Here is a 20,794-nt window from a genome sequence, read left to right as displayed (position 1 = left end):
TCTGGGTCCCGGAGGCCCCCGGTCCTGGGGAGGCGGACGCACAGCACACGTGGGGGCGCACAGTCACTCGCACTCGGCCTTCTTGTCCTCGGTCACACACTTGGGTGCTCTCACTCCCCTGCACACCCAGACAGTCCTGACCCACACCCTGGGACACGCTGTCGCTTGCACACTCTAACACTGTCCCACTTACACTCCCTGTTTTCATACTCACCAACTTCAGCTCGACGGGGCTCGCACACTCAGGGGTTTTCCCACGCCCGTGGGCATTTTCACACATGTTGGAAACACCTAAATGGATGGGTGTTCTCACACTTCCATCCATATAGGAGCACACTTACGCACGAGGTCATTGGCACACACGGACCCCCAACAGTATCACACTCCCAGCAGTTTTCACAATTCACACCCTCAAGCATGATTACACTGAAAGACATAAATACAATCAACTATCTTGAGTGTGTTCACACTCATAACTTCCAACCTGATTACGCTCACATATTTGAACACAATCACACACTCAACTATTCTCACAATACACACCTGATCACTACCACACTCATCCTAGTGTCCTGCACTCGCAGGCTTGAACCTTCACACTTAGGTGTGTTTACCCTCACACTCACGTTTGACAGCCTTGTTCACCTGCTAGTGTAATGCATGCTCACACATGCTCACACCTGGGCTCACACATGGACCACACTCATAGGTTATCATATTTGAACACACCCCTGCCACACACTAGCATGTTTTCACACTTGTGCACTCTCACAGCATAGACCACCTGCCTTCCCACTTTGGAGCTCTCACACTCCCAGCCACTCAGGTGTTCTTAGCCTCTTGCACACTTGGGAGTTCCCACACAAGCGTTTTCACACTCACGGAAAACACGCACTGGCTCTGGCACGCTGGCCTAGAGAACAGGCATGCCGCTCCCAAGCCCTCCCCTGAGCACTCGGACCTGTGCACACTCAGGGACACACACCTGCAGGCTCCGCGTGTCCTGCTTCGTTCATGCGCTTGGCCTGGGGCCGAGCCGGGCCTGCCACCTGCTTGCCTCTGTCATTCTCACATCCTGGCCACACATTCACACACACGGGGACACACTGGTGCGTGGCCCAGTCCCCTTCTGCATGCATCTCTGGGGTTTCCCGTGCTGCCCAGACAGGGCCTTAGCCAGTGGTCTCCTCTCAACTCTCAGAAAACATCCAGACCCTGGAGAGTCCTCACTGCCCGGGAAAGGAAGACCCCTCCTTTCTTGGGGGCCATGACAGTCTGAACTGCAGGAAGTGGGATCAAGGAGAACCTCACTTCTAGCTGGAGGCCACAGAGTGCCCAGGGCTGGGATGAAGCCCAGAGAGGGGTGATGAGTAACCCAGAGTCACACAGCCAGGCAAGCCCTTCCAATCTTCCAAGGAACACACAGGGTGAGGGTGTGTGCATGTGGGTCTTTCTGAAAGCTTCCTTGGTAGCGCCAAGAAACTCTGCTCATTATCCTGGTGCCCAGGCAACACCCTGAGGCTCCACCTTTCCATGGAGCCTCCCAGGAGACAGAGGCCAGGCATACCTGTTCTTGAGGTCAACAGCCTCCTTCCCATAGAGCTCCTGGCCTCAGGGAGGCACCGGTTTTGTGCTCATTCCCAGGGAGAAGAAGGATGGGAGGGGGCACTTCCCTCCATCCACTCATCTCTCTAGTCTGAGGGAGGCCTTGAATTGGGGCTTGCCCCCATCTGGTAAACTCCTACTCATCCTTCAGAGCCCTACTCCTATAGGCCCTCCTCCAGGAAGCCATTCCAGCTTCCTATCTTGGATTCTCAGCTGCGGGTCCCTCCCTCTTACCCAGCCCTGTTGGCATAATATCTGGATCCAAATCTGTCTTCTCTGGACTGTGGGATTTTGGAGAGCTAGCCTGGGCTGGGTCCTTTCAAGGCACGGACAGGCTTCTAGAATTCTGTTCACAAAGGTATGAGCTTGGGTGCCTCAGTGGCTCAGTCGGTTAAGCGTCTGCCTTCGGCTCAGGTCATGATCCCAGGGTCCTGGGATCGAGCCCCACGTCGGGCTCCCTGCTCAGCGGGAAGCCTGCTTCTCTCTCTCCCTCTGCTGCAGCTCCCCCTGCTTGTGCTCGCTCTCTCTATGCTTCAAATAAATAAAATCTTTAAAAACAAAAAAAAAAGGGGGTATGAGCTTGCTGCAGCTCCTTGGTCTCCATACTTTTGCCCATGTGGTGCCTCCCTTCACGTACACCCTTCTCCTTCTCCACCTCACTCCTGGACACCTCCGTGGCCTTCCTACAGGGGATCTCCCTGAAGGGTGCCACCCAGCCCCGTGGGAACACGAGGGACGACTTGGAGGAGCGGGACGGGCGGCTCGTGGGGCTGTCGGCACTGCCCAAAGGCAGAGCGAGCCAGGCCGAGAAGCAGTGAGGGCAGCTGTGGGGGTCGCGCGCGCCCATGTGGGTGTGAGCGTGTGAAGAAGGGCTCATGTCTGAACCCCGCAGCGCCGGGGTTCTAGATGGCTGCCTTTGGATCCCGGCTCTGCCTCTTCCTTGCTGGATGACACGGGGCAAGCTCCTTCCCCTCTCTGAGCCTCAGTTTCCCCATCTGCACAGTGAGCTGCCTGGGACACCCCTGCCCGCGTTTGGGGGGCCAGCTCATTCATTCGGTGAAGTCCTGAGGGCCTGGCCGGTGGCAGCAGGGGCCGGGCCTCAGACACACGTGCCGGCCCACCTCCGCCATCCATGCTGACAGCCGCGGGGCTCCCTGCTCCTCTCCTTCCCCCTAGATGGCCCCTGGAAGTCCCAGTGATGGGGAAACTGAGGTCGCAGGAGGGGCAGGACTTGGCCTCCATCGAGGCAAGACTCAATGGTCCTGCAAAACAAGAAACAAATTCCACAGCCCACAAAAATGTGCCCCCTCCCTGGGAGGCCCCAAGGCCCAGCCCCGCCCCATGGTGGAGATGGGGAGTCCAGGGCAGCCGTGAGCCGGCGACACACATCTGGGGGTAAACCAGGAACATCTGGCTAGCGCAGCCGGTTCTGATGCCGCGTCTGCAGGGGCCTCATGGGGAGGGGGCTGCAGTCACAAACACCCCCCAGCCAACCTTCCAGGCCTAGCCAGAGGTGGGGGCCCAGCCTTTCCTCTTCTTCTCCCCACGCAGAAGCTCTCTGTTGCCCAGTTGCTAGAACCATCGCCTGCTCCCTGCTACTCTGAGGATCAAGTCTGAGCTTCTGAGCTTGTCTGAAGGGGCTCTGTGTCTGTCTTCGCCAGAGTGAAGCCGAGGGGTGTATAGACAGAGTGGCTCTTGGGGAGGACTGTGCTGGCTGCCCCGTGATAATAACAGTAGCAAAAATAATAATAATAGCTAACACTAGCACTGATGCACAACTGTACTAGTGCTGTTCTAAGCACTTTACACATAGTAACTCATAGCAAGGTATGGCCTATTTTATCTCCATTTTGTGGGTGGAAAAACTGAGGTCCAAAGAGGTGAAGTTATTTGCTCAAGATCAAACAGAGTGTAAGTGGCCAAGCTGGGGTTCGAACACAGATAGGTGAACTCCTACTCATCCCTCAAAGCCCCAGCCCCAGTACCCCCTCCACGTTCTTAATCACTGTACCATATGGCCTCTCTAACAACAACAGTAATAACATTAACACCCCCACCATGTTGGCTATTACGTTTATTTAGTGTGAAGCACTGTGCTAAGTGCTTTCCACATGTTTAACGGTCCCCACGGTCCCTGGAAAAGATGTCGTTATTCCCCACACAGTCGGTTCAGCGTCCGACTCTTGATTTCAGCTCAGGTCATGATCTCGGCCGTGGGATTGAGCCCTGCCTCAGGCTCTGCACTCAGCGGGGAGTCTGCTTGAGATTCTCTCTCCCTCTCCTTCTGCCCCTCCCCCCCACTTGTTCCCGTGTACGTGCTCTCTCTCTCTCTCTCTCTAAATATAAATAAATAAAATCTTAAAAAAAAAAAAGAAAGAAAGAAAGGAAAAGGGAAGGAAAAGAAAAAAAAAAAAGAAAAGAAAAGAAGTGGCCGGGCTGAGGTTGCACCTGGGTCTGACTCCAAACTTGTCCTCTCAAATGCCTCCACAGTCCCTGGGTCCAGAGTGGCCAGGGTCATGCTGAGGGTAGGGGAGCAGCGGAAGGGCAGGATAGGTCCTGCCGTTTGGGAGAAAGGGGGGCTGACATCCACAGAAATGAGGTTTTCTCAAAGAGATGCAGCAGAGCAGAACCAGCAAGTAAATAAAGTGCCCACATGGTAGCAAGCCCAGTGTGCCAGGCTGAGCTCCGCCCCCAACACATCAGATCAACACTTATTGAGTGCTTACTGTGTGCTGGGCCAGGCAGGGAACTCAAGATGACCATGGCCAACCTGGGCCCCACCCTTGCCAAGCTCCCTGTCCAATCAGGGAGATGGATAAGAAAGAAGAAATAAATAAGGTAATTTAGATGTTGGCAGTAGGACAACAAAATAAAACAAGGTGAATTCATAGTGACCAGAGGAGCCTTTTAGGGTGAGCGGCCAGGGGGGCTTCTTAGAGGAGGCAGCATTTGAGTTGAGACCTAGTGAAGATTTGGAGAGAGGGTTCTAGGTGGAGGGAGCTGCAGGAGCAAACAGAGTTGGGGGTCAGTGTGGGGAGATGAGGTAGGGGAGAGATTGGGCCACATGACCTGCAGGGTCAGCTCTCCATCCCCTCGCCACCCCAGCCCCCCCTCCCTGCCCCCGCCAGTGCCTGGAGCTCTCTCTCTGAACCTGATGCTGGGAGGGCGTGTTCTTGGGGAGGCTGGACTGGGGAGCGTGGGGGGCAGGGCCGCCAGCTTTTCAGACCCACCATTTCTGGCCCAGCCCTCTGCGGCTGGCCTGTAAAATTCTCACCTTGACCTTAGCAGGCTGGTCTGCCTAGCCAGGCTGGCCTGGGGCTGGCCTTGCAGGCGTCTGGGGCGGGCAGGAGGGGGCTCCCTGGGGTGGGATAACAGGATCAGCCTAATTAAGCCTGGCATGGCTGAGCAGCTGGTGTGGGACCCAGCGGGTGGCACAAGGGACCTGGATCCTCTGGGAGCAGCCAGGAGGACACCACGCAAGGCTGGCCATGGGACAGAAGGGGGAGCAGAAGCACAGACCTCGGGTGTGACTCAAACCCTACCATTGGTTTCCTGGGGACCAGGGCACCTGAGTCATCTCTTCTACCTCCCCAAGTTCAAATTCTGCCTCAGGTCCCCAGTGCACTGGGCTTTTTAGGCACGCTCTCTCTGGGTCTCGGTTTCCCCAACTGGGAAGTTAGACCCCGCCCTGCTGCAAACAGGAGCCCCCTGTCTGATTTCTTCCAGGACCAGCCTGAAGCCTGGTTTCACTCGGATTTGAAGGGAAGATTTTTTTTGCTCCTGAATACCTTTGCTGAAGTGCCCCATTCTCCCCTCAGGCTTCCTTTGTAGCTGTTACCTCCCCTGAAAGTAACCTCTCCTGAAAATAACCTCCCACAAATATTTGTTGGACAGTAAATGGTGTGGCCCCACACTGGGCTCCTGGGCCTTGTCCTCCAAGGAAGACAGACTTGGACCCAGGGTGGGGCCCTGAGTGGGGAACAAAGGGTCTACCTCAGGGAAGAAGGGTCGGAGGAGACTTCCTGGAGGAGGGGCATTGGGGTTGGGGCTGATGAGTAGGAGTTTTATAAGTGAGAACAGAAAGGGCATTCCAGGTAGGAAGAACTACACATGCAAAGATCTGACTGGCTGGCTTGGGAGCCTCTCCTCCACTCCCTCACCCACCCCCAGGTGTATCAGGCACCAGGCCCATCTTATCCTGTGCTTCATCCTAGCACAGAGCTTGGCATGTAGTAGCCTGATGCTTAGGAAATATAAGGGGCATGAAGGAAAGATCCCTCCGGCTCACCCAGTCTCAGTTTTCTCAGCTGCAGACTGGGGAGAACCAGCCTCCTGCTGGGCCCGCCCCATGCTTACTTCATGCTTACTAAGCAGAGGTAGACCCCATCTGGCCCTCCATCTCCCCATGTGGGCCTTCCCCCAGAGGCCCAGACCCCTCTGTCCTATCTTGGGGACCAGGAAAGATGCATTTGCAGAGGAATCTACAGTCTCAGCAAAGAAGGCTGGGCCCAGTGATGCCAGACACATTAAAGACCCATTCCTCTCTGCTCTGTGTTTCCAGCCCTAACCACCAGGAATCCGGCCCTGAATGCCCCAGCCCAGTTTTCCCTCTGCCAACCTCTCAGAACGGTCTCTCCCCCCCACACTCACCCAGACACTCTGGATTTTCCAAAACCAGTCGTGTTATTACCTGCCTCCAGATCTTTGAATGTGCAGTTCCGGCTACCTGGAATGCCCTTTCTTTTTCCACTTAGAAAACTCCTATTTATCCTTCACAGCCCCAGCCCCAATGCCCCTCCTCCAGGAAGTCTCCTTCGATCGTCTTACCCAGAGGTAGACACTTTGCTCCTCACTCTGGGCTCCACCCTGGGTCTAAGTCTATCTTCCCTGGAGGACAAGGCCCATGAGCCCAGACACCAACAGTCAACCACACCATCACCATCCAGCAAACATTTGTGGGAACAATCTCTTGATTGTATCCTTGTGCCTGGCTGCAAACTCATTCCTTCTCCTGCCCCAGATTCTTGAAAGCTACATTCTCTGCTTGTTTCCCGAAAACTGAGGTCTGAAACTGAGGGACAAGCCCTGATGGTGGAATTTCAGTCACTGTGCCCTGCCACTAGGGGGGACGTTTTGTTTTCTTCCCTGTACCCCTAGAACACTTGCCACTAGGAGTGGTCTATAAGGCCCAGGGGTGGCTTTGGAACTCTGAACCTCAGGAGTCCTAGGATGAAGGGAATGAGGAGGGGTGTCCAAAGGGCCCCAAGGCAAGGGGCTGGCGGTGGGGGGGACACTGGCAAAGCTGGGAGTCTTCCCTCCACTGACATCCGCCTAGACCAGTCACGCCCCATTGGGGCTTCCTCAGCCTGCGGCACTTGAAGACAGACAAAGAGTGTCATGGAACACACAGAGAAGGATTGAGCAGAGAGAGGGCAGGGCAGGCAGGCAGGAGTGAGGAAAGTCAGGGGTCTGGCCTCCAGCAACCCCCCTCCCAGGACCCTGGCCCTGCTCCCCAGATCTGGGCTGGGGTCCCAGACTTGCAGGTAACCACAGGCCCAGAGCCCAGCCAGTGACACCACAATATATACTGTTGCTTCTTGGGGGAAGGGATGGTGGTACCACCAACCCCTGGGAGGGACCATTTCTCTCTCCAGTCCCACCCCAAATCTGCCCACTGTCTGCATCCACCTCTGCCTAATGACTCCTAACCCACACACTCCACCTTCTGGGAGAATTCTGAGACTGAGCAAGAGATGCCTTTTTTAAAAAAGCAAGGAGGCACAGCCCCCTCTCCTTCAAATCTACTCTTTGCCCTTAAGGGACTACCCTCCCCCCAAAAAGGGTTTCGCGCCCTCTTGTGGCTGAACAGGCGGCTCCCGGAGCCGAGAGAGCCGGGCCCTTACCGGAGGACACCGTGTCCCCGGAGGCGGCGGCGGCTGGAACGCGCCACTGACAGATGTTTACTTCTGCGCGCAGCTGGGCCGCGACGGCAGCTCCACGGCTGGGGTCCGCGGATCCGAATGCCCCCCACAGCCCCTTGTACACCACAAGGCAGCGCGGGTGTCTGGGTCTCGCCCTCCTAGAGGCTGGGGAGGGGATTCCGGCTGCCCCCGCTTCCACCCCTGTTCAGACGCACACTTGGGGGTCCAAGGAGGCAGAGGCGCGCCCGTCCCGTCAGACAAGGACCCGGGCCAGATCCTGGCTTGGAGAGGCGCGGAAGATCGCCCTGCCCACCTCTCCCCTCCTGCCGTGCGCGGACCTGTCGCCCCCTAGACCCCACCTTCGTACACATGCCGGTTCTTGGCTAGAGGAGGGAAGCTACGGGTCTATCCGGAGCCCCCGTAAGCCCCCAAACCTCCGTCCACGGGGCCGGTCCTCCCCCAGCGCCGGTCCCCTGCGGGTCCCCCGCCTGCCCTTGCTTACCTGCTCGGGGTGCCCGACTACCCGTCAGTGGTGGCCGCGCCTGCCGCCCGCGCCGGCCCCAGCCCCTGCCCCTGCCGCCGCGACCGCCATCCCGGCCGCCTGGGCCCGCGGCGCCCGGGGGGGCCCGGGCCGGAGGGGGCGGCCGCGGGGGGGACGCGGCGCGGGCCGGCCCATGGGGCCCCCCCGGGCTCGATCAGCCGCGGGCTGCGGCCATCCCGGCCGGGCTGGGGCTGGGGCTGGGGGTGCCCTGGACGGGCGGCGGCTCGGAGGGCGCGGAGCGCGGGGGCGCACGGACGGCGCGGGCGGCCTGGGCGCGCGGCGCTGGGCTCCGGGGCTGCGGCGCGAGGGGCCCGGGCTTTCGGAGCGGCTCCACGGCGCGCTCTCCCGCCGCCTCCGCCGCTCCCGCCGCGGACGGCTTGGCCGGCTCCGGGCGGGGGGCGGGGCCGGGGGCGGGGCCAGGGGCGGTGGCTCGGGTTTCCCGGGACGGGAGCCGCCCCCGCCCAAGGAGAGGGGGGCGGGAGGAGCGCAGGTGACTAGGGTGCAGGGGCCACAGCTCCCCCTCTAAAAGGTCATCTCCCCGGGCCCCTTTAGGAAAGCCGGGGCCCCAAGACGCCCCCTCCCCAAGGGCCCCCTTCTGGGTTAAGAGGCACAGCGCCCCCGACGCCAGTATCCGCGGCCTTCAGCGCCCCACGCTCTATTGAGGATCTGGTTTTGCTGCCAGACTCCTGGGTCCTGCCTGGTCCCCTTCCGGAAGGCAGGAGCCCAAGAAGTACCCTCACCAAGGAAGCCCCTCAAGGGAACCCCAGCACAGCGCCTCCCTAATTAGCTGTTTCCCACCCCTACTCCAGAGACCCGAACGGCGCATCTTCCAAAAGTCTGGGGCCCCAGGAAGCCCCTCCCCCAGATTCCCCTCCGGGGAATTAAGAGTTACAGCACGACCCCAGACGGCGGTCACAGCGGCCACAGTCTCCTCCTACCCCACTGAAGATTGCGGGGTCCTCCTAGTCCTGCCCCAGGTCCTCTTTCCACAAAGCTAAAGAAGCCCCCCGTGACAAAGCCATTCTAGAGAACTGAGACCCAATGTTTTCTCCTAAGACAGTAAGTGATACCCTGAGACTGATGATCCCCGCTGCCCACAGAGCCCCTCATCAAGTGGCAGTTCTCCCCAGTCTGGCCTCAGAGCCCTGCGAGGGATCCCATTCCCACCCCTGGCTCTCCGCGGCGCTCTCTGGGTACCAAGACCCCGCGTTGCCTCTCCCGCGTTGCCTCTCCCGCCTGCGCGCGTTGCCTCTCCTGCCTGCGCGCCCAAACCCACCGCGCCCCCTCCCCGACGGCTCCGCGTTCCTAAAGCGCCCCCTGGCGGCCCCAGCCGACTCCGGGCTGGGTGGAGTGGGCGGGGCGGAACTGCCGTGGCCCCGCCCTACCGCGGCCTAGTTACCGAAAAACACCCTCCTTACCTGCCAGCCCTCGGCCCCCGCATCGGGCTTTTTCCCGCGCGGTCCCGGCCGCCGCCTGCGTTCCTGGGGCCGGGTGCTCTGGTTTCTCTCTGCTGCCGCCTGATTTCTTGCGGCCTCCTCACTCTGGCCCAGGCCGCCTGCATTCCTCCGATCCCAGCAGCCCTGGGATTCGTATGGGTATTAGACCTTCCTAGGACCACCGCCTCTCCCCGCGCCCCCTCCGGGCCCTCAACACACCCCCTCCCCCCCAACGGCCTGTACAACTTGCACTGCTATGCAGTGTGCGCGGTGACAGGAGACACTCAGGTCGTCTCACCCCCTGTGCTCGGGCGCATGCGGGTGGGGGACGTCGGGAGCACGGAGGAAGGACAGCAGGAAGGAGTCCGCCAGGATGTGAGCTTGCGGGTAGGGTGGGGGCATAACAACGAGCAGGTATCAGAGAAGTGGCGGCGTGGGAGCTGCCTGGTCCTGGACAGGTGTCTGCTCTGCGCAGCCTTGGGCCGATACTTCTTGAATGTGCCTCAGTTTCCCCATCTGTAACACGGGGTATTATGAGTCGATTCTAATAGGGTTGTCGTAGAGATTAAGTAAATAGGAGTAACCGTCCCTGGCTCGTGGTGAGCGATGCCCGAGTGTCTGCCATTATTGGTGTCACCCTGTGCTCCCTCCCGGTGACACGCTCACCCTGGCCATTCGCACACAGACCCCCAAGTCTTTGATCCAGGCAGGGTCACACCCAGTGCCATCCTTGTTCTCACACACACTGGGACACCCTTTACGAGAACAGCACCATCCCTAACACGGAGCGGCCACGACCACCCGCGTCCTTGCCCAAGGGCATGCAGGGACACACACACGCAGGTGTCCTTCCTTCGCTTCCAGCCGGACGCATGTGTGCACATGGACACAGAGCTCACACTACCCATAACACACACACACACACACAGTATCCAGTAGAGACACAGACGCACAGGACATGCACACACAGTAGCCCACCGGCCCTCCAAGTCGCCCCGTGGTTGCTTGTGCACATTCACGCACGCTCGGCGGATCGTTACACACGCCCAGGCTACCTGGCGCCGATACACACGACACACGTTAATTCACACACGGGCACTCCGTGTGACCCACCCCCCACCCACTGCTGGTACACACGGCCACATGGAGACAACACACGCTCCTGCGGTGTGCACACACACAGCCCTCACGCGTACGTTGCACACAGTAACCCGCGACATGCACACCCCCCCGAGGATGCAGTACGCTCCCCACAGCCACACAAGCGCGGGAGACTCGGAGACACCGTCGTGCGTGCACACAAGCGCACACACGTGTGAGGCTAGTCTGGGAGGCATAGCCCCTCTGCACACATGCGGCCCAGCCGGGAGCCCACCCCCCCGCACCCAGCCACCATTAAGCTGTCACCAGCCGCCCCTTGGCCACCTCCTGCTCACCCCACGCTGCCGGCATCCCCCTCCCCACCGTGGCTGGGGCCATGGGGGTGGGGGCGTGCAGACACATGGGGCGCAGGACACACACATGTGCCCACCATGTGGACGCTCGTAAAGTGGTTGCCCTGGCAACAGCAACTTGAAAGACTCGGTTCTTCCTCTGGGGTGGGCAGGGGCGCCAGGGTGAGGCTGCGGTGGGGCGAGACAGGAGGTAGGAGGGGGTACGCCAGGCCACGCGCCCACCTTCCACCGCTGTTGGGGACCCCATCACCCGCAGGCCCCCAGAAACCCTGTTCTGCTCGGGGCCAGCCGCACGTGGTCACAGGAGACACACATTCACTCCGTCCAACACCTTCACGCACCAGTGTGTCACCTCCCGCAACCCAGCACCTCTGGACGCTCTCTGTCACCAGCCCACACACTTTGTCACCCCCTGGACAGGCAGTGACAGACACCATGTCGCACTGGCTGACTCACACAGCAGCTGGGAACTGGGGCGCACACAGACACGCCCTCCCTCTGGCCCCCGCCCCCCTCAAAGGAGCTGTCTGGGCCTGGCTGCCCGGGAGGCCACGGGGATTCAGGGGCTGGTTCTGTTTGCAGGAAACACGGGTATTTACAATGCTTTATTTTTAAACCTTCCTTCTCCCAGACTGTGGCTGCTGTGGGGCGGGGGTGGGTGGAACAGTGCCTTGAACCTCCCCTGCTTCTAGAGCAGCCCGTGGGTTGCATGGGCTGTGGTCTCCCCAGTGTGCAAATATGCACAGAGAAACCGAGGCTCAGTGTGGAGTAGGGGGTGTCTATGGGCACGTGGCCCCTGTAGCTGATTTGAGCCTGCCGGCCCTAGGGTCAAGGCCAAGGCAGGGTTGGGACAGTGCAGGTGCACCCAGAGCCCAGGCCCTGTCACCTACCAGCCCTCTATGTTGTTTGCCTGGGAGTTAGTTCCACTCACTCACTACCTCCTCGGGTGCCCCCCCCCCAGGTAGCTCCAGGCAATGCCCCTGCCCCCACATTGCTCTGTGCTCACGTGGCAGGTGGGAAACCTGGGGATCAGAGAGGTCAAGACGCTGGCCCAAGGTCACAGAGTAGGGAAGAGGCTCACACCCCGGGCTGGATAATTCCAGAACATTCAACCACTGCCCTGGCCACTCCTCCACCCCTGACCCCCGAGGCTGGCCCCCCTGCCCTTGCTGCGCAGTCCCTGCTCCCAAGGGGAGTGCTCTGTTCACTAGTGGAGGCCCAGGCAGAGGTTCTGGGAGGCCAGCGGCTGCTGGCCAAGACATGGACTTGGCTGGTGGAGAAGTTTCCATCTTAGCACCAGGAGCTGGTCCAGGCCTTGCAGGCCCCGGGCTGTACCTCAGGACCCCCAGGAACCAGCGCTGCAGGGGTGGAGGTGGCCCGGAGCCCTCTGTGTCTTCTGTCTCTCCCGCCACCCCCAGCTGGAGCATCTCCATACACTCGGCATTGCTCCACCCCACGATGAGCTGGTCACGGAGATGGCTGGGCCTCAGTTGGCTCATCGGTGAAATTGCTCCCACAGTCGTTCTGTGCCCAGTGCAGATCCTCAGGGACTGGTAGTGTCGTTCTCCCGTGGAGAAGGGAATGGGCTTGCCAGGGGTCACTGGGACAGCTCAGAGCTGCCAACTGCCGGCCAAGAGGCTCCTCTAAACTAGGCTTCAGGGTTCTTAATTTGACAGTCATCCTGGCCCCAAGCTGGACAATGCTGGAGTGGAGAGAAGCCTCAGCCCCGACAGGGGACACAGCCCAGGGTCAGAGCGAAGGGGCCAGGAGGAGCTGGTGGCCTCGGCCAGGATGGGGCCCTTGAGGCCCGTGGGCGGCAGGAAGGAGGTGGCCGGGTCGAGGCGAGGGAGGATGGGAAAAGCAGGGCTGACGGCCATCCCCACAGGGCCATTTGCAGCCACGGGCCACAGGTCAGGGGCCCTGTCCCTGGGGGCCCCGGGTCAGCAAGGCGGGAAAGCCATCAGGCCAGCCCAAGGGAGCCGGGGCCGCAGGGCAGGCAGCCGGGTGGGGGCTGGGCTGGGGGTTGTGCAGCACCTGTGGGGGGGGGCGGGGGCTCACGGAAGCACAGCCACACACACGCAAAAGCCACAGATGTGTACACCGTCACACACACACATAAACACACACTCAGAAACACAATCATATACACAGAGCCCCCCAAGTCACACACACTCCCCAGTCACAGCTGCACATGCGGACACACCATCACACATGCAAAAGCCATACACGTGTACAAACTGTCCCCCTGCAACACGCACGCACGCGTGCACGCAGCAGTCCCGGCTGCCAAGGCTTGCGGGTGCCCTGCGGCACCCCCCCCCAGCACCCTGGCCCTTGCCACCCGTCCGCCCAACCCTGCTGTCTTGCGTCCTTGGCCTGGGCTGCCCTAATCCCTGTCTCATGTCCTGAAGCCAGAAGATAAGGGGCAGCTGCAGCCCCAGATAAAGGAGGCACAGCCACAAATCCGGGGTGGCCCCAGCAGAAACGGGCACTGAGCCCAGGCCGCACGGGCCCTGCTGCTGCCACCCCATGTGGCCTGGCTAAGAGGGACAGAGAGAGGGCAGGGGAGAGACAGAGACACAGGGAGGGAGCAGGGAGACAGAAAAGAGGGACTCCGAGAGAGAGAGAGAAGCAGAGGGAGAGAGGGAGGCGGAGACCAAGACAGACAGACAGAGGGAGAGAGAGAGAGAGTACACAACGCAGCACCTTCCCTAGGCCCTGCCTCCCCCCATCTGAGTGCCTCGGTGTCCCCATCGGTCCCCTGTGCCACCTACCTCCTTTCTGCTTCTCCAAATCCAAATGTCAAGATAGGGCATTCAGAGGATGACTCAGGCCTGGTTCAGGGTGGGGAGGGGGGCATCTTCCTGAATGTCCCCACATTCTCCAGGGTGACACCTGGGAAGTTCTCATCCCCCTGCCACAGCCTCAGTGAAGGCAGGACCCCCAGAGCAGGTCCTGGCCCTTCTGTGCCTCAGTCTCCCAGCTATGATAAGATGCACTCACTCAGCAAGTGTTCATTGGGCACCTCCGGTGAGCAGGGCCTGGTGCTGGGTGCTGGGGACACACAGTGACTGAGGTGGACCCAACTCCCACCTTCTCTGAGCTCATAGTACAGTGGGGAAGATGGCATGTGGCCAGGTAGCACCAGGATGATGAGGGTCACGATCCCAGGGGAGATGCTCAAATGGCTGCAGAGCCTGAAGGGGGCAGTATCCCCAGCAGGGGGCAGTTAGGCTTCTGGAGGAGGAAGAGAAGGGGGAGAGGAGGAAGAGGAGGGGGGGAGGAGGAAGAGGAGGGGGAGAAGGAAGAGGAGGGGGAGAAGGAGGAGGAGGGGGAAGAGGAGAGAACTAGAGGGTAAGTGGAATGAACAAGGTGATTGGGAGCAGGGAATAGACTTCTTGCAAGAGGAAACAGCACATGCAAAGGCTGAGAGGTACAACTGGCTCATGGGAGGTCTGGAATGAACCTGGTGCTTGAGTTTAGGGAGTGAGGGGATAATGAGGAATGAAACTGGGGAAGGCAGCAGGGGATGGGTCCTGTAGGAACTTGGGGGCCGTGATACAGGGCTGGGGCAGTAGGGAGACACGGAAGGATTGGGAGCAGGGGAAAGCCATGCTCAGATTCGTGCCTGGGAGGCTGGGTTTTGGGGGCAGGTTGGAAGATTGAGGCCCAGAAGTGTGTGTGTGGTGGGGGGGGGGAGGGGGAGGAGCGTGATGGGAGAGGGGATGGACTAGAGAGAGACTCTGGAGGGCAAGTGGGCAGGACACAGGAACCCACAGGCTGTGGGGGGAGAGGCAGAGGGGAGGCTGATGCCCTGGTTTCTGGCTCAGGACGGTGGGGCAGTCCCTGGGCCAGGGATCTCTGGGACCCACGGATTCAGGTGGATTTGGGATGAATGCCTGTTCCCTCTGCACAAAGTCAGAGAGTAGAATAAGTGAGTTAATGCAAGAAAAGGGCTTAGACAAAATGAGCGCTCAATAACTGTGTAGCCACTGGTACACGATTAATATTACACCACTATAATTACCAATTAATATTACGTCATTAATATTAATATTATGTCATTAATATTAATATTGTTGTCAATGGCCAGTCCAAAGTCCCCTCTCTCTCCCTCCCCCCGCTTACAGGAGGCCCTCCTTGATTGCCTTCACAGAAAGCGCAGGCCATGGCAAGGCAGAGCCAGGGAGCCCTTGGAGGCCCAGAGAGGGGAGGCTATGTTCCGACAGCTCTCTGTGGGCCTCAGTTTCCCCATCTATCCAACTGCCTCTCTGGAGTGGCCTGGGGTGCCTGTGGGGACGGTGGGGGTAGACTCCTGGTAGAACCTCAGAGGGCAATGGGACGGGCATCTTAGGAGGGAGGAGTGAGCTCGGTCCCCGGAGGTGGGCAGGCACAGCTGGGCAAGAAGTCTCGCCAGGACTGGACGCCACAAGTCCACCGTTTTATCCCCAGACTGTCCTACAGAGGGCAGCCGAGGCCAGCGCTGGAGACCAGACCGCTCCCCCGGGAGCTTTCAAGGGTCGGGATTCGCCGGTTGTAGTCGCTGCTGCATGTCTGGCATCTAGGACGGCCTCTGGCACGCAGGCACTCAACTAATTACCTGTCGATAATGTCCTGCATAAAAGCCGCGGAGTTTGTTTTTTTTAAAGCCCCAGTTTTAAAGTTTTTCGAATACCCTTGTGGGTGGACTACGGCCCGTCGGGAGAACCACTAAGCAAGCACTTCAGCTCAGCGGTACTACCCTAAGTGCGACCCGAGGCTCCACCCCCACTCAGGCTCCGCCCCCTTACGTCGACTCGCGAACAATGGCGTCACTTGGAACGCCCCGGGCATGCGCATTTCCCCAGCACGACGGGAAGACGCACTCGCGACCCGGAAGGCCTTCCCGCCGCACTCCAAAGCCGGCGTGAGGGGGGCCGATGGCGGAGGGAGCGGCGGAGGCCCCAGCAGAGAGCGGTGGCGGCAGCGATTCAGGAGCCGGCGCTCCGGAACGGGGGGTGGCTCCCATTAAACCTCAGTGAGTCGCCGGGGCAGGGAGAAGCCCTCACGAGGCCTTCCCGGCGCCTACAAGAGGTGCATGCCGGGTGACGGGGCAGCGGCCCGGGCGGGAAGCTCGCAGGCTCTTCAGTCTGGGCGGTTCCTGCACCCGCAGGGTCGGAGCGGACAGCGCACGTTGGGGGTTGTCACGTGTGCGAAGGACACCACGGTCCTTGCAGGGCTGGGCAGGGTTGGAGGCTGGGGCCGCAGTGCATGCTGGGGACTGTAGTCCGGGCGTATGGCGGGAGTAACGCTTGTGCACCTGCAGCCAGCCTTAGCTACGGGCAGGGACTTGTGTCTGAAGCGAGGGCCGTGGGGCTTGCTGGGGAATGTGGCGACTGTGGCCCCATTGCAAGGCATGCGGGGACATGTAGTTTTCTCTAGCCGAATGTGGCCGGAGATGTTTATGCCTGTTTGTAGTCTGGCTCAATACTCTGGGCAGTGAGACCCGGGGACAAAATCTGGGCTCTGCCTGTGGCCTTGAAGTGCGCCCTGACTGGCAGCTGGCTGGTTCTAAGTAATACAGTTCCCATCAGTAGAGGCACCTAAGCAGGGACAGGTGTTCTCAGTCCCTTTCCCCAGCGTCCACTGCATCCGAGCTGGAGAAAGGACCCCTCCACAAGCCCTTTCCCCACTGCCTCTCTGCTGGCAGGTACCTCACCACTAAGGAGCAGTTCCACGAATTCCTGGAAGCCAAAGGGCAGGAGAAGCCCAGCCAGGAAATCAAGGCAGGCGATCCCGGTAGCAATGACCTGGCTGAACCCGAGGCCAAGCGCATCCGACTGGAAGATGGGCAGACGGGGGAGGTGGCCGAGCCTGGGGAGCAGCCGCAGGCTCAGAAGAGAGCCCGGGGCCAGAACAAGGGCCGGCCCCACATGAAACCCACCCACTATGACAAAAATAGGCTCTGCCCCTCCCTGGTCCAGGTGAGTGTAATTGTTGCTTGAAAGTCCTAGAGACCTTCGGTCTGAGTCTCTCTGCTCCCCCGTTCAATCCTCAGGAAGTTCTGACGTGTTATTGTCCTCATCTTCCTGATGAAGAAACTCAGGCTTGATGGGTTCCTGACTTTCCCCAGGACACGCAGCAGGAGGGGAGGGGGTTGAGGCTCACACCCAGGCTGCCTGGTTGGCCCAGCCTCCCCCGGATCCTCCCTCATGGCTTCTTGGTTCCCATTCAGGATTCAGCTGCGAAGTGTTTCTTCGGCGACCGCTGCCGCTTCCTGCATGATGTGGGCCTCTACCTGGAGACCAAGCCGTCGGACCTGGGCCCCCGCTGTGTGCTTTTCGAGACCTTTGGCAGGTGCCCCTATGGTGTGACCTGCCGCTTCGCCGGGGCCCATCTGGGACCCGAAGGCCAGAACCTGGTACAGGAAGAGCGGGTCCAGGCCCCACCGGTCCGCAACGGCCTGGACAAGGCCCTGCAGCAGCAGCTGCGAAAGCGCAAGGTCCGCTTCGAGCGTGCCGAGCAGGCCCTCCGCCAGCTAAGCAAGGGCCACGTGCCGGGCCCCTCCCCTGAGGCCACGGTCTCTGAGGTCTCGGGGGCCGAAGGTGCCCCCGGGCAGGACAGCGGTGACACCCAGCAGGCCGTCCCAGAGCCAGGCGCTGAAGCCCTCACCAGTGGCTCGGTGCGGACCTGTGGGCCCCTGACGGACGAGGATATAGTCAGGCTGCGGCCTTGTGAGAAGAGGAAGGTTTGTGGACGGGGCTTCCTGCTGAGGGCGCTGGTAGTGTGGGGGCAGAAAGAGCCGAACGCACAGCCCCAGCCCCAGAGAGTCAGGGCTGGGGCGGAGGGAGGGAGGGAAAGGCTTCTTGGGAGAAGGGGCAGAAGGGGCGTCAGGCCTGCGGTTTTGATGGTTGGGCAGAAGCTTTGCAGCAGAGGAGAACACGGAGGACAGAACAGTCCTCCCACAGGATCCATTGACTTGTGCAGAGGCCTGGAGGTTGGCGGGGGGTGGGGGGAAGCAGGGGAGCCCCAGAGGCCCGGCCAGCTTCCCCGGGTTTTATTTCCCTGCAGCTGGACATCAGCGGCAAGCTGTACCTGGCGCCCCTCACCACGGTACGTCGGCCCAGCGCTGCCCGGTGTCTGCCCCTGCCTCGTGGGTCCTGGGGCTGCGAGAGGCGGCCGGGGTCCCTGCCTGCCGCCCCTCACGTGTGCCCGTGTCCCCCGCTGCCCCCAGTGCGGGAACCTGCCCTTCCGGCGGATCTGTAAACGCTTCGGGGCTGACGTGACATGCGGAGAGATGGCTGTGTGCACCAACCTGCTGCAGGGCCAGACGTCCGAGTGGGCTCTGCTCAGACGCCATCCGTGCGAGGATATCTTCGGCGTCCAGGTTGGTGCCGCCCCGAGGAAGGGAGGCGGGAAGTGCGGAGGGGCTCTGGGCTGCCTAGCTTTGGGGCAGGTTCGGGGTCGGATCTGCCTGACCCCAGGCCTGACTCAGTCATTCCCAGATCCCTCTTGCCTCAGCCATGGGCCCAAGGGCTGACCCGATGCCCCTGTGAGGGCCGGAGGCCTTGGCGCAGGGCCACTTCGGGGAGACAAGGCCACCGGCTCCATCCCCATAGTGGCCAGGGACAGCCTGGACCAGCCCCTCACTCCCTGCTCGGCCTCCGGCCACAGCTTGAGGGCGCCTTCCCTGACACCATGACCAAGTGTGCCGAGCTGCTCAACCGCACCATCGAGGTGGATTTCGTGGACATCAACGTCGGGTGCCCCATCGACCTTGTGTACAAGAAGGTAGCAGCCGCGTGGCCCTGGACCTCCACGGTGTGGGTGGGCGGGAGCCCGGGACCTGGCCTTGCTCCCGCCTGAGTCCCTGGGGACCCATGGGGGCCACTGTGCCTTGGTTTCCCCGTTTGGACGGCGAAGGCAGAGAAGGCTGTCAGGCCCAGCTTGTGTCCCGCCCTCCCTTGCTCCAGCCCCCTGTTTCTGCCAGGGCGGGGGCTGTGCCCTCATGAACCGCGCAGCCAAGTTCCAGCAGATCGTCCGCGGCATGAACCAGGTACGCCCTCGGCCGCCCCCGCCTCCTCCCGGCCTGACCCCGGGTCCCGCTGACCACTGCCGTCGCCGCAGGTGCTGGACGTGCCACTGACGGTGAAGATCCGCACGGGCGTCCAGGAGCGTGTGAACCTGGCACACCGCTTGCTCCCCGAGCTGCGGGACTGGGGTGCAGCCCTGGTCACGGTGGGTCTCGGGGCACGGAGGGCGTGGGGGCCTCAGGAGCGCTTGGCAGCCCTTCCTAATGGTCTCTCTCTTCCTGCTCCTTCCTCTTGCTCTCTGGCTCTCCGTCCATCTCTGCCTCCGTCTGTCTCTTCGTCTCTCTGTCTCTCTCTCTCAGCCTGTTCCTCTTGATCTCTCTGGGTCTTTTTTTCTGTGTCTGGTCCTCCGCCTCCCGGCCCGTCTCTCCCTTCCCACGCGTGGCTTCTCCTTCAGCTCCATGGCCGCTCCCGGGAGCAGCGCTACACCAAGCTGGCTGACTGGGAGTACATCGCGCAGTGTGTGACGGCAGCCAGTCCCATGCCCCTGTTCGGTGGGTCCCCTGCCGCCAGCCCCGTTCCCAGAGGCCACATGCCTGCCGCCCGCCCCCCCTGGGACCCTGCCCTGCCCCCGGGGACGTCACTGGGCTGGCGGGACCTCCCCTCGAGCTACCGCCTGCCCCCAGCTCCCTGAGACCCCCCAGCCTCTGTTCCTCAGGAAACGGGGACATCTTGTCGTACAAGGATGCCAACCGCGCCATGCAGACTGGCGTCGCGGGGGTGATGATCGCCCGGTAAGTGTGGTCTGTGTTTGGGGGGCTGCAAAGAGCCGGCTGGAGCCACACCCACCTCCCTGCCCCCCTCCCTGCTCGGTGTTCCCGGCAGGTGGCTCTTCCAGGACAAGGGGCAGAGAGGGAGGACGCAGCTGCTGGGGAGGAGGCGGGGAGCGGGCCTCTGTGCGCTTGAGGGTTGGACCTCTTGGGCTTTGAAGGTTGGCTGAGCCCGGCGGGGAGGCAGGGACCAGGGCTCCAGCCGCCAGCCACCAAGCCCCTCCCGCCCCCCGCCCCCCCCCCACAGCGGTGCCCTGCTGAAACCATGGCTGTTCACGGAGATCAAGGAGCAGCGGCACTGGGACATCTCGTCGTCCGAGCGCATGGCCATCCTACAGGACTTCACACGTTACGGCCTGGAGCACTGGGGCTCGGACACGCAGGGTGTGGAGAAGACCCGCCGCTTCCTCCTCGAGTGGCTGTCCTTCCTGTGCAGGTGGGTGCTGGGGCCAAGGGGTGGGGGGCCGTGTGTGGGGACGGCCCGGCCTCACCCCGTGCCCGCCGCCCGCAGGTACGTGCCTGTGGGCCTCCTGGAGCGGCTCCCACAGAGGATCAACGAGCGGCCGCCCTACTACCTGGGCCGCGACTACCTGGAGACGCTCATGGCCAGCCAGAAGGCGGCCGACTGGATCCGGATCAGGTGCCAGGAGACCGAGGCGCCGGGTTGTGGGAGGCCGAGGGGCCCGTGGGCTGCAGGCCTGACCCCACCCTGTGCCCTCTTCACAGTGAGATGTTGCTGGGACCCGTGCCACCCAATTTCGTCTTTCTGCCGAAGCATAAGGCCAACGCGTACAAGTAGCCGCGGGTGGGGACGGGGTGTCTGAGGGCCCAGCGGGGCCTCCTGCTGCACGAGAAGACAATAAATTTTATTCTTTTAAAACCCAGGCCTTTCTGTGACCCCGAGGCTTCCCCGTCCCACTCTGGGGAGCTTTGTCTCGACGCCAGGCTGACCTGTCCCCAGCAGTTACTTTCCCTTTCTCATTGACGATCTCCCAGCC

The 20,794-nt window shown here is 61.2% G+C and overlaps 1 protein-coding gene across 2 annotated transcripts; it reads left to right on the top strand.

Annotated features, from left to right (window-relative positions):
- The first annotated feature begins 15,777 nt into the window (after positions 1-15,777).
- DUS3L (dihydrouridine synthase 3 like) lies at positions 15,778-20,676 on the top strand. Of its 2 annotated transcripts, none has more exons than XM_006750065.3 (13): positions 15,778-15,974; positions 16,647-16,920; positions 17,172-17,684; positions 18,008-18,049; positions 18,171-18,323; positions 18,611-18,727; positions 18,927-18,992; positions 19,064-19,174; positions 19,424-19,520; positions 19,685-19,760; positions 20,044-20,232; positions 20,308-20,436; positions 20,523-20,676. In XM_006750065.3, the coding sequence occupies exons 1-13, from the start codon at positions 15,877-15,879 to the stop codon at positions 20,593-20,595; spliced, it is 1,938 nt and encodes a 645-aa protein (XP_006750128.2). In that variant the 5' UTR covers positions 15,778-15,876; the 3' UTR covers positions 20,596-20,676. The 2 variants fall into 2 exon arrangements, with proteins under 2 accessions (XP_006750128.2, XP_081659623.1); XM_081803497.1 differs by having other exon boundaries at positions 15,906-16,030.
- The last annotated feature ends 118 nt before the right edge of the window (positions 20,677-20,794 follow it).

This window comes from Leptonychotes weddellii, chromosome 1, assembly GCF_054177405.1.
Source record: "Leptonychotes weddellii isolate Sample4059 chromosome 1, ASM5417740v2, whole genome shotgun sequence".
Taxonomy (NCBI): domain Eukaryota; kingdom Metazoa; phylum Chordata; class Mammalia; order Carnivora; family Phocidae; genus Leptonychotes; species Leptonychotes weddellii.
This window is presented reverse-complemented; position numbering and strand designations above follow the sequence as displayed.